We start from the raw sequence: 13235 nt of genomic DNA on the forward strand, positions 1-13235 counted from the left end.
ACCCTGGATATTAATTGAAATATATTAAAATAAATTATTTAAACGATAAAATATTTTATGTGAAACCGGAAGTGACTGCAGGTTTACTCGGAAGTGGCGGCTGGAGCGTCGCAGACGCGGCTCCGTCTTTGCTAACTTGATTCGGTTTTCCTTTTCGACCCAAAGCGAATTATTTTATTAGTGTCTGATCCGCGGATTTCAGCTGCAGGTAACGCGGACACTGTTTCTCTCTCTCTTATTAAACATGTAAAGGCCTTATTTCTGCTGCACGCGGCGAGTCTGTGTGCGGTGGCTAGGCTAGGCTAGGCTAGGCTAGGCTAGGCTAGCTGAGAGGCTGCTGGTGGCGCAGGTTTAGAGAGTTGATCAGAAGAAGCTGTTGCTCAGATTTGATCTTATTAAGACATTACACAGAGGAAACGTGCTGTGTGCAGCAGAAATCATTTCTGTATAGAATATAAATATATTACTTTGTGTTCTACGTGTATTTGGGAAGTGTTTAATAATTTAATGTATTTTATTGTATAAAAATGCTCTGTTTTGTTTTTACAGTGTCATCAAAGACAAGCTGGACTCTTTTATACTTTTGCATTTTTTGCATGTTTACAAAATCAGTAATGTCTGGTTTCGGCAGCGTTATTAACTGAACAGGCTGAGCTACTGTTCTGCAGCACAGTGATGCCTGATGACAGTCTAACCACCTCAGCTCATCCCAAAGGTGTCTGACAGAGCTCCATCACTCCAGTAAACCCCACAACCCGATGCTGGGGCGCTGTATGCTCTGCACTGGACGCGGGGCCCATGCTGCACCAGAGCGTCCCATTCTGGTCATTAGAAGGGGCCGTCCGGATACTTTTGGACAGCCAGTGTATGTGTGTGGGTGTTCCAGACAGGACTGAGCGTTTCTTGTTTCTGTTGATTGTCGTGTTTAGCAGCACACTGCCCGAACCGTGGAGCCACACGGCATGTCCTGCCTGTCCCGGCTGATTTGATGGCGCTTTGGAGGATGATGATGCCGCCCAAGTATCAGCTGCTGGCGCTGCTGGCGTTCGCGGTGGCCATGGTGTTCTTGGAGAATCAGATCCAGAAGCTGGAGGAGTCGAGGGGAAAGCTGGGTGAGAAAATGAGATTTACTGTTTTTAAGGGCTAATTCTGATGTCCAGTGTGATTTTTGTTTGTTTGTTTGTTTGTTTGTTTATTTTTTAGAGATGTGATCCGCTAAATAGTTTGTGGATGGGGTTAATTTTGAGACTGTATCAGATACTGGCACGATACTGGAAGTTCCTTCAGAACATCCAGCAGAGAGCTGGGAAACGGGCTATTTCCAAAACCCCAAAACTGTTACATCACAGTCTCGACTCATATTTACATCCACAACATTGATATAAACCCCGCCCACTAGAGAAACCTCTAGTCAAAGATGGGGAAAGGGTAAAACACGACGACGCCTTTGGTAGAATATCGCATTGTTGATACTGGAGAGCAGCTCATCACCTCCAGACTCTGCTGGTTATGGGAACACCGGTTGCCACGGGTACCAGACCTCGTAACCACGGCTTTTCCTGTGCCGGTGTCCGAAAAAGTGGAGCTCAAACTCGGCACGCCACAAAAGCCAAAGCTGTAAAATAACAGGGTGGTAAATGGACTCGTTAAACCCCAATCAGACTCTCACACTTATTGTTTATACACTACATGGACAAAAGTATTGGGACACCTGCTCAAGTGTATCAAAAAAAGCTGATCCTGATCTCTACTGTCCAGAGAAGAAGGCTTACTACTTGATTTTGGAGAAGCATTGCTGTGAGGATTTGATTGCATTCAGCCACAAGAATCTCAACTCACATCTCATCCCAAAAGTACTGGATGGAGCTCCACCACCATCATTCCAGAGAACACAGTTCCTCCACTGCTCCACAGCTCCTCAATGCTGGGGGGCTTTATACCCCTCTAGTCCACGCTTGGCATTAGGCAGCATGGAGCCAATAGGGTCATGATGTTGATCTGCTCCAGTCGTTCAGCCTATTCTAGACTAGCTGTATGTGTGCATTTGCACATCTGTCTCAGCAATGGGGGCGTCTTAAAGTAGCTTAATGCATTGATTAGTGTCCACAAACATTTGGACATCATAGTGTATGTGTTGGCCGTCCCGTTTCATCATCTGGACTAAATGTTGCCACAGATATAGATGACCGTGAGGCACCTTCACACGCTCAGGGCTGAGCGGGGTCATCTGCTTTTGGCTGTAACTGTAGACCACAGTAACTCACATCTTCATAAATAGGCTGTAAGCTGTCGTCCCGCTAATCATTCATGGGAGAGTGAGTCTGGACACACGATCGGGTCTCACTTTAGGCATGCAGGGGTTGACAGAAATGCAGACTTGCAGCCATAACATTAAAATCAACAGCTTAATATTGTGCAGCTCAGACCCATTGAGGCATGGAATCCACAAGACCTCTGAAGGTGTCCTGCTGTGGTGTCTGGAGCACCAAGACTAACGTTAGCAGCAGCAGATCTTGTAAGTTGTGAGGCAACCATGATCCTTTCGCTGTTTCCTTTCCTTTCTGCATACCGGGAACACCCTACAAGACCTGCCTGCTGATGTTTTGGAGATGTTCTGACCCAGAATACCAGATACCAGATGCTCAAACAGTGGCTTCAAACTGCCAAAGACTCTTAACTCCCACACTGGACACAGATTGCTGGTATAAATGAGAGGACCATGGCTGTGGCCTGCTATTAGGATGTCATCAGCTGAGTGTTCTCGCTCCATTTGCTGGACTTTGTTCAGTTCAGTGCTGTTTTTAGAGCTGCTGGAGGCTGTCCAACACCTCGGCCATGTGTTCATTAGAGATCTGAACCATGTGTCATGCTTTGGCGAAGGAAACTGAAGTACTGTACGGCTCAAGTTTCTAAACAGTCATCAGGATGCTAAAGGGTCTCGATGAAAGCTCTGCTGGCTGTCCCTGTGTGGATGTGTCCCTTACTGAGCAGAGTTCTGCGGGACACAGCAGAGCGTCTCTTGCTCTGAATATGGAAGACAAATGGAAAAGTCGCACGAATCTAAAAATATGTTTTGAATGTGGGAACTTGCTTTTCCAGGACGTTAGACGAGTCTAGTTTGTCTGTCTGACAGCTCAGCTGACCTCGGTGGATTCACCTGTGCTGTGTGACAGGTGTAGGTGTTGGATTTCTTGAGCTACTCATATCTCCTCATGTGCTTTACTGGGACCCAAAGCCACCAAACAGCTGCATTAGCTCAGGAGAATTCCTTCACCTGCACGTTTCCTTTACCCTGTATCGTCCAGATCCGAAATGGGCCTGAGCACAGATCTGAAGAACATGTTGATATTGGTAGGGATACACCAGTTTATGTTCTGATACAGATACCTGACTATCTCTGAGAGGCATCAGGATTTGCATAATCATTACATTATATATATATATATATAGCCCCTCCTTTCTTGGTTCTCCATATATGAAAGACGAGCTGGATTGCAGACTGATAAGTTCATGCCGGGTTGAGGGGACCATGCTGGTTAGATTGGGGGAGTCCTGCTGTTTGCTGTGATCTGTGTATGATGTCTGTAAGTTACTCTGATCCTGAGTTATGAAGCCTAGAATACTGGCGGGTTTAGTGAATGGATCTGTCCTTTGGATCCGACTAATTATTATTATTACTAAGTATTATATTATTTTTATTATGATTATGAATATATTGCACACCAATGCATTTCAACAGTATAGATTGTTTGGTGACATCAAAAATTTATAAATAGTTCTGATCAGAGGATGATGGGTCGGGTCCCCCTTGTGAGTACTGGTACCTCCCAGGTTTCTTTTCCTTGTCACTGTCGGCGTTGGCTGCTCACTCGGGGTCTTAAGATTTGACTTGAACTTGACTAATTATCCGATACCTGATCCAGCTAATTTTGTTAGTATCGGCACTGATATCCGATCTTAGTATTTATTCTTCATGACCTCGTTGAAAATCACTCATAAGCAAGTCTGAAACCATTAGTAAACCTTTGTGGTCATACTCACCTTTAAGCCGAACGTCGAGAAGGTCCAGTCGGAGGTGAGGAAAAGCTGCTGTTGTCTGAATGAGGTCCAGGTTTCTCAGCAGGCCTACTTCTTCTTCACAGAACTTGCCATAGCCAGACATGAGGTGCGTGAGGTTGACGAGCGGCGCGTTCAGGAGGGCGTGAGGGAAGCCCTGCTGGATGAAGAAGAGGACATCGTGGTCATCTACAACAGAGTGCCCAAAACGGCCAGCACGTCCTTCACCAACATCGCTTACGACCTGTGCAGCAGGAACCACTACCACGTTCTGCACATCAACACCACCAAAAACAACCCCGTCATGTCCCTGCAGGACCAGGTCAGAGACAGGGGCTCTGTTATGGCACGGTGGGGTGGGGGGGGGGGGTGTTGTTGTTTTTGGTGATTGTTGTGATGAGCTGTCCGGCAGTGACCATTCACCATTTCCTCATTTCATAATTTCCAGGTGCGGTTTGTTAAGAACGTGACATCATGGAAGGAGATGAAGCCAGCGTTCTACCACGGCCATGTTTCATTTCTGGACTTTACGAAGTGAGTGCTGAAAGTTTGACCAGTCTAAGATCTTAGACTTAATCGGTGATCACACACACTGTAGAATACTGCATGCTAGCACTCATCCTGCCCTGTAGGAGGAGCTGTTACGGAATATAATATAAGCTAGCTACAAGTAGGACTGAGAGACCCTGGCAGAATGATTAGCCTCTCTACCATGCTGTCACCCCCGCTTCCAGCCTCGTCCAGCACCACTACCACAGCGTTACTCGCAAGTCACATCTAAACGGTAGTGAATATAAGGTCTGCATCTTGGAGCTCTGAGGGCAAGTGTTGAGTCTTTTTCCAGGCAGGGTCACGTGACCCATAATAGATGTCGTCGTTTTATGCCACAGAACCTTTTTTAGCCTGAAAATGCCACCATCTGATTAATGAAACGACACCCTGCAGTTTCTCAACCACTAGAATGGAGTACAGGCCAAACGCACGGCTGCAGAAACCCTTCAGATCAGCTGATTGTGTTGATAGACCCAGCCCATCTGCTGTGGGTGTTATAACTGCTTATTAATGGTCTGTAAGGTGTTTATGATCACATTTATAATCTGGTAATAATATATTTATTTTTTAGTTCGATCTGACTTAAACTCACATACAGCGAAGTGTGTCCTCCGCATTTCACCCATCTGTGGTAGTGAACACACACACACACACACACACACACACACACACACTAGTGAACTAGGGGCAGTGAGAGCACACACACCCCCAGAGTGGTGGGCAGCCAACTCCAGCACCCGGGGAGCTCTAACTGCTGAGCCTGCACTGCCCACATACTCCTCTCCAGAGCCCATCACTCAGTCCAGTACAATGAGTACCAGAACACAGCAGAGCTCACAAGTACTGTATCGGTATCAGCAGATTGAAAGACAGTCAGCGATCGATATTGGCCCTGAAAACACTACTGGTCCATCTCCAGCACTGGAATGCTTCTTTTTTTTATTAGGTGATTTGGTTTAAGCTAATGTGTGGATCTCAGACTTGAACTGGAAAAGTGTTCAGGTTACTAAACAGTGACGGTTCTCTTCTGTCGTCAGATTTGGTGTTCCAAAGAAGCCCGTTTACATCAATATAATCCGAGACCCTATTGAGCGCCTGGTGTCTTACTACTACTTCCTCCGCTTCGGAGACGACTACAGACCTGGCCTGAGGCGCAGGAAACAAGGTGACAAGAAGGTCAGGCAGTTTGCATTTTATCTATAGGGTTTAAATCAGGGGCCACATGTCTTCTTCGCAGGGGCCAGTTGTGCCTCCAGGCTTTATTTGCATTATTTAACTGTTAAAGAGACCGGCTGATTACCCAGGTGCACTCACACAGGTGAGCTCTGGCTTGATTGAAATGAAGGCCTGCAGCCACACCGGGCCTCTGTGGAAGACTGGTGGCCCCTGACTTAAAGGAGTAGCATGGTGAGAAATCGGGCTACACAAAAACCTTCTAACTCCAGCTGTAGTAAATCAGTGAAGTCATGTTTGATGTCTGAGGTTTTGCTTTTTTAGTTTTACGCTGGAGCTACGAAGCTAACGTGGCTAACAAGTCGTTGAAATACATAAATTTGCATTAATTGCGATCTGGCTGTGCTGAGTCACGTTGCTGTATCGGATATGTATCAGATTTCTGTAACGCATATGAAAGTGGCCCAAAGCGGAACTGACGAGGTCGGAATTAGTGATCTAGGGTGTTTTTGCTGTTCACACTGTCGCACACAGCACATCTCCGTCACATATGACGTAAAAGATTGGATTTGGGCCGCCATCACCTGCTGTGTGAACGTGTGCCTCGGCCTGAACAGCCAGATCGGATTCGTGCGACATTGGCGTCGACCAAAATTTGCGCAAGGGAACATTTTGGGACGTTTGCACGTGTGTCAGTAGTGGTTAGTGTGGTGCAATGGTTAAGACCACTGCCTTCCACAGAGCTGCCACACCATGTGGGAGACTGGGGTTCGATTCCCGGTCTGGGTGACTATGCTGTGCTACACCAACAATAAGAGTCTTTGGGCCAGACTCCTAACACTACATTGGCCCAACTCTGTAGTACGAGTAACCTTGTGAGTCACTCTGGAGAAGTAAACGTAAATGTTTAGGAGCATGAACCGACTCAGACGAATAAAAATAAATGGGATTTGGTGAGAAACTCGGATTTGGGCAACTTCGCCTGCTGTGACGTAGCCTTAGAGCTCGCTAAACACCTCCATGAGGGTTTGAGGAGAGTGTGTGGTGATTTAGGCCTGCAGTTAGCACCATGCTAATCAAAGGCTACGAGCTTTCATTGTCTTTTTAGCTCCTGTGTAAAATTTTAAGCATCAAAATTTCAGAAATCAAACATGACTTGGCTGATCAGCAACATTTGGGATAAGAGGGGGAAGATGGCTGTTGTGTGCTCAGTATTGAATGTGTTTTATAATGTGTGTGTGTGTGTGTGTGTGTGTTTTTCTTTTTCCCTCCAGACGTTTGACGAGTGCGTAGCTGCCGGAGGATCCGACTGTGCTCCGGAGAAGCTCTGGCTTCAGATTCCTTTCTTCTGTGGTCATTACTCCGAGTGTTGGTCAGTTTGGGGTTCTTTGAGCTGGTTGCACTTTGCTGACACCCTGTGGTGAAAAGATGTACCACCGGTTTAAGCCAGAGATGTGTTCTGGTTAACAGAACTGTTCTAGCTAATGTAGCTTTAAAGATTTACCATCACTACACACCAAGCAGTGACCTGGAGCGATCCCTTATGCATTTAGTGGATATTTTAATAACTACATCTCATTTACCGTTACAGCTGTATGCAGATGTTTGGGCACCCCTGTTTAAACCGGTGTTGGGGATGTTCTCAGTGTAAATACGTGAACAGATCCTCAACATGAAATTAAATATAACTTTTTCTGTGATTTTAGATCAATTTTCTCTTTATTTACTGAATTTAACAGATAAAATGTAACTTTATTCCTTAATCTTAGTATTTTATTTTTGAATTAATGTTCTTGATGAATGTCCTGATGCTTCTCCACCTGCAGGAACATAGGCAGCCGCTGGGCTTTGGAGCAGGCCAAGTATAACCTGGTGAACGAGTACATGCTGGTTGGAGTGACGGAGGAGCTGGAGGACTTTGTGATGATGCTGGAAGCCATACTGCCACGCTTTTTTAAAGGGGCCACCGAGCTCTACAGAACAGGTATGATGCAGTGGAGCCAAAACATTATGACTAGTATACTGTTGGTTCTCTGGATGCCACCTAAACAGCTCCCTCTGTGCCTTGTGGTATCTGTGGTACTTTGAGGACTGTCTGTCTGTCCATCTGATTATCTGTCTGTTTTTTTAATGTGTTTTTATCTGTCTGTCTATATCTGCCTGTCTGTCTGTCTGTTAATCCGGTTATCTATCTGTATCTGTCTGTCTGTCTGTTTATCCGTCTGTCTATCTATTTACATACCTCTCTGTCTGTCTATCTATCTACCTATATATCTGTCTATATCTCCCTGCCTGTTTGTCTGTCTGTCTGTCTATCTACCTATCTGTCTGTCTGTTAATCCGGTTATCTATCTATATTTGTATCCGTCTGTCTGTCTATCTACATACCTGTCTGCCTATCTATCCATCAACCTATCTGTCTGTCTGTCAATCAGGTTATTTATCTATATCTGCATCCACCTGTCTGTTTATCCGTCTGTCTGTTAATCCAGTTATCTATCTATCTATATCTGTGTCCATCTGTCTGTTTATTCGTCTGTCTATTTGTTTTTCCTGTGTCTTTTTATCTGTCTGTCTGTCTATCTATCTGGTTATCGATCTATATCAATCTGTCTGTTGATCTGTCTAATGGTATATCTACCTATCTAGATACACCCATCTGTCTATCTGTTTATCCGGTTAGATATCTATATCTGTCTGTCTGTCTATCTGATAGACAGATGGATGGACAGACCCAATCTATCTTTCTGAAAGTCTGTCTACCTTCTGGTCTGTTTATCCCGTTATCTATCTATCTATCTATGTCTCTAAAAGTGTCTGTCTGTCTGTTTATCCTCTTTTTTTTATAGCTATATCCATATCTATCCGTCTGTCTATCTGTAAATCTGTTTATCCAATCAGTCCGACTGGCGAGTGTAAACACTCACTGAGGTCATTGTTACAGATCGGCTAAAATCAAGGTGAGAAGATTGAATATTTGGACCCCTGACAGCTTCCTCTTTCTTCTCATAGGAAAAAAATCCCACCTTAGGAAAACCACTGAGAAAAAGCCCCCCACTAAAGAGTCCATAGCCAGGCTGCAGCAGTCGGCCATCTGGAAGATGGAGAACGAGTTCTACGAATTTGCGCTCGAGCAGTTCCAGTTCGCTCGTGCCCACGCGGTGCGGGAAAAGGACGGAGAGCTTTACCTGCTGGCGCAGAACTTCTTCTACGAGAAAATCTATCCCAAAACTACGTGAGATATGAGCTGAACTCTAGCGCCACGTACTGTCTTCATATTCACCGCAGAGGGAGAAAACAGCCCAGCGTGGCTGCACACCACCCCACCTGGACCTGTCCCTCTTCGGTCACCTGGAAGTGAAGGTGTCTGTGAGGGGCAGCTGGGAGGAACAGCGAGGGTTTGAGGTGAATAGATTTCTAAGCTCCTGCCTCAGATGCATGTCAAACTGTAAAGTGAAGCGGTTGTAAACCACGGATACTCAACTGGTTACGGGCTGTGATCGTATGCCACAGCTCCGGGTTCCTGGAGAACCTCCTGTCCTGCACATTTTAATGTCTCCCCTGATCCAGCTAATCTGCTCATTAACAGGCCCTTCCTGAGCTGAAGGTGGTGTGTTGGAGCAGGAGAACCACCAACATGTGCAGAGCTGGTGGTTCTCCATGAACAGGGTTCCAGGGTTCACAGCATCAGAGGAAGGTCTCACTCAAAAATGTTGCTAATCATGAATTAAAGCCAGTTAGCATCACGTTTCAGCTAATTGAGCTCATTACTCATAGCTTTTATTCATCGTTATCCGCGTTTAGGCAGTGCTAACTTGTTTATGTGATTAAACTGTAAGAGCCCTGTTCGTTTTGGGTCAGTGCTAACATGAACTATCAGAAGCAAGTTAGCATCGTGTGAACGTGATGAAACAATGTCTTGTGTTAAATTCCGTTAGCCATTTAGCATTTTGGGTCAGTTCTGACAATAGTTAGCCTCAAATGAATGAGATGAAGCTGAGTAGCTCCCATTAGCTTTTATTCTTGATTAGCAATGTTAGCATTTGGGTGAAGGTTTAAAGAATGGTGCCCAGTAGTGAACTCAGGGTTGGCAGAAGAACCTGTTCAAGCTGCAACCCTGAATGGAGCTTCAGGTCACTGAAGCCTTCTTCATGCCATCGTCCAAAACCCTCAACCTCATTTCACCACCCTCTTAAAAGTAGAGGCGCTAAAAGCAGTTCGGAGGAGCACGTTTGGTTACCAATAGAATATTTTGTGGGTAGTTTTTTTTTTGTTTTGTTTTTCTTAAGTGAGATATGTTTGGTGTGGTAGTTTAAGGAGCCTGTCAAAAATAAATATTTCTAATTATTTGATATTTCCTAGAACGATGCATCCAATCAGAACCGTTTTAGCGTCTTCATTTTTAACAGGTGGTTTTGAAAGTGTATAAAGTGCTGCTTGATTTTATAGTCCACAGTTATCATTTCATTACCCCTCGAGTAGATTAATCAAGTTTAGTAGGGATGTCCCGATCCAGTTTTTATATAGCGGCACCTCCCTCTAGGATTTTGGGTGCAGTTTGACTCTGATGTAAACCCAGAGGTGGAGGTGTTGTGCTAAAACTTGTGGTGTTTTTTATCATATTCTGGTTTGTTTGGGCTGTAGACTACTCTGCTCTGCTCTGTTCTGCTCTGTTCGTACACTCCTCACTGCTTAGGTTTGGGAATAATGTCTGTTTATGGACCCTAGAGGGCGCCAGAGGGTGCTGCGTTACCACACAGCGGCACAGCGGTAAAAACACAGGATCGGAAATGTATCAGGCTTAAATAGCTGAGCCCCAGTGCATTAAAACACTGGATCGAGACATCCTTATTAACCTTCGAGGGTTCTGCTGTATGAAGAACATTGTTCTGTAAGTAATGAACTTTATTCTAGGGATTGTTTTTGTTTTTATTGTATTGCTGGTTGTTTTTTTGTTTTTTCAGCTGTACTCCGTGCTGCTGAATGGGGTGTTCTCCGTTTCCTGTTTTGGGTTTTTGTTTTGTGTGAAAGACTATAGATGACTACTACTCTGGACGAATATCCTTTCTTGCACCGTGTGCAAGAAAACATGAACATGTCAAGAAAATCATGAGTGTTTTTTTTTTTTATATAGGTAGGAGGCATTTTTTGTGGTGGTGGTGGTGTAGTTGGAGGAATCCCTCAGCATGCTGATGCTGATACTGCAGCCAGAGTCCTCATCGGGATTCAGTAGCAGCACATACAGAGGTTCTCCACCTCTGTCCTGGAGGATAGTTGAACTGCAGTGCTGCTACAGCAGGTTTTACTTAAGCAGATGAAGGTTTTAAAATGTTACAAATGACATAATAAGGATTTTCACAGGTTCAGCTGCACCTACATTTAAAATAAAGAGGTTTAGAAGACCTTACTTTTAAGGTTTTCAGTTTGAGTCTTGCATAATTAGCTCTGGGGTAATCTGCAGGGTTCATTTTGACCTTTTTTGGCCATCAGTTTAGGCCAAAGCAGGACACCAGTATTCATACACCAAGTGTTCCTGCTGGGTGAACCGATCTACATTAATACCATGTTTACTGAAACTAACAGATCCAGCTGTTGGAGAAACACGGCTGTTAAGCTGCACTGGTTGCAGGTAGGCCACGTCTGCATGGTACAGTGTACATTTATAAGGCCGTCTCAGACGACAGCAATTCCCACATCAGACTAAACCACTGGGGACCCCCGGGTATGCACCGGAATCTAGTGTAGTTAGGATCTTGGTCTTGGCTGGTGGGGTTTCAGAAGGCCCAAGTTTTTGACCTGTGGTACTCTGTGTATGTGTGAGAGGGTGGAAATATCTCTGGAACCCTGCAGCTACAGCATGTTAATGTACATTAATACACACACCTTTACTGATTTAGCAAAGCCAATAAACAGCCTTAATAACCTGTATGATCCAATCACCTCCTTTCAGTTTAACATGCAACTTAGGCCTATATAAAGCCACCCCCTCATCCACGACATCCTAAATACGCTGGATACCAGTGTGTCCCCTGTGTCCTTTTTGCTGAAATGAGATGTTTTTCAGATGATGATCAGCACACATTAAAACAGGTGTACTCAAACTTTTGACGGTGCTAGCAGAAATCATAATAATCATAATAATCTTTTCAGACGCTCCCTAACTTGAGTTGCAGTTGAGCTGAGCTGTGGTCGTTTACCACAGCTGTTCAAATAAAAAAGGACCTGGTCAGCAGTACAGGCCTGTCCAGAGCTGTCCACATTTTAAAGCAGTCTTTTTATTTTAAACATGGGATCAAATAAACCACAGATGAATATTACAGGACTGAATATTATAATAGAAAAAGGCTACAGAACCATTATGGAACCTTCCTAAAACATGTGCAGTTCATACTTACATCAAAATCCCACCAGATCACCAGACGTGGGTTTAAAAGACCTAAAACCTTTGAAATAATAAGGATTTACGTAACAGGCGTCATTTTTAAATGGTTTCTATTGGTCCATTCTTCATTAAATGTCCACACGGGTCAACTGGTGCTTTCAAATGACCTAAAGAGTTCTCAGTAATTGCGTAAACAAAGGATTGCAAGTATTTGATATGGCAATGGTGATCTATAGAGCGATTTTTGTTTGTTTTTGGGCCCAAATGGGCCAAAATGAGTCATTTATGTTTGTGAACCCACAAGTCCCATCCTCTAGAGACACACTTCTGGCCATTCTAACGCACAGTTATTGTTTATTTACAATTGGGACAACAGATTGGGACAATAGTACAGTATTATGGTATATTTTATATGCCTCCAGTCTGTTGAGTGCAGTAGATAAGCAGATCCAGTGTCTAAAATGTGCAGGATATTGTCATATTCAAGCTTCCTGTTGGGAATTTGTTTACTCTGTTATGATATTTAAATAGGGGTGCGCCAACTTTTGTACAACTCTGTTCTTGCCGTTTCCTTTCTTACCTGTGTTCAGACACACCTGGAGTTTTCTCAGTCCTTATTTCCGTTATCTCTTCTGGTTTTGAGGAACAGTGGACAGTGACCTGCAGCTGGGATTATGGGTCTACACCTGGACTGGTTACAGCACCAGATTGGGCGTAAAGCACAGACTGTGGACTTTGCTCTTCTGCGTTTGTGCCTTTTTGTGAAATGCTCTCTGGAGTGAACGAGCAGTGCTGCAGTACTGGTCATGATACAGATGTGTTCAATAGAGTCTCATTAAAGCACTTTTATTCGAAAACTGGGATCTCCGTGATTTTGAGTGTGGTGTGATTGATGGTGGTTCCTCAGAATGGTGGAATAAATAAAACTCATCCAATGAACCAAAGTTCCACTGACTGAAGGTCCTTGTTGATGAGAGAGGGGGTCGAGACTGATTAGAGCTGACAGAAAGGCTACAGTAGCTCAGATGACCACTCTGTACAACTGTGGAGAGCAGAAAAGCAGCTCAGACTG

At 44.5% G+C, this 13235-nt stretch overlaps 2 protein-coding genes across 5 annotated transcripts in view; one reads left to right on the forward strand and one right to left on the reverse strand.

Moving 5' to 3' along the window:
• The window catches only part of gtf2b (general transcription factor IIB), a 340326-nt gene that overhangs the window by 267582 nt on the left and 59509 nt on the right, over positions 1-13235 (reverse strand). The window lies entirely within an intron of this gene.
• hs2st1a (heparan sulfate 2-O-sulfotransferase 1a) lies at positions 94-13020 on the forward strand. Of its 3 annotated transcripts, none has more exons than XM_072691308.1 (8): positions 94-208; positions 550-1112; positions 4143-4378; positions 4505-4590; positions 5646-5784; positions 7056-7153; positions 7608-7765; positions 8794-13020. In XM_072691308.1, the coding sequence occupies exons 2-8, from the start codon at positions 989-991 to the stop codon at positions 9018-9020; spliced, it is 1068 nt and encodes a 355-aa protein (XP_072547409.1). In that variant the 5' UTR covers positions 94-208; positions 550-988; the 3' UTR covers positions 9021-13020. The 3 variants fall into 3 exon arrangements, 2 of the variants coding, with proteins under 2 accessions (XP_072547409.1, XP_072547410.1); XM_072691309.1 differs by having other exon boundaries at positions 930-1112; XR_011980590.1 differs by lacking the exon at positions 94-208 and having other exon boundaries at positions 218-1112; positions 8794-9186; positions 10916-13020.

The sequence above is a fragment of the Salminus brasiliensis genome, chromosome 11 (assembly GCF_030463535.1).
Source record: "Salminus brasiliensis chromosome 11, fSalBra1.hap2, whole genome shotgun sequence".
Classification (NCBI taxonomy): Eukaryota; Metazoa; Chordata; class Actinopteri; order Characiformes; family Bryconidae; genus Salminus; species Salminus brasiliensis.

Coding starts and splice junctions, on each gene's coding strand:
- hs2st1a (XM_072691308.1), top strand. CDS start 989: ATGGCGCTTTGGAGGATGATGATGCCGCCCAAGTATCAGCTGCTGGCG. Junction 1,113..4,142: donor GGAGTCGAGGGGAAAGCTGG/GTGAGAAAATGA, acceptor TCTTCTTCACAG/AACTTGCCATAGCCAGACAT. Junction 7,766..8,793: donor CACCGAGCTCTACAGAACAG/GTATGATGCAGT, acceptor TTCTTCTCATAG/GAAAAAAATCCCACCTTAGG.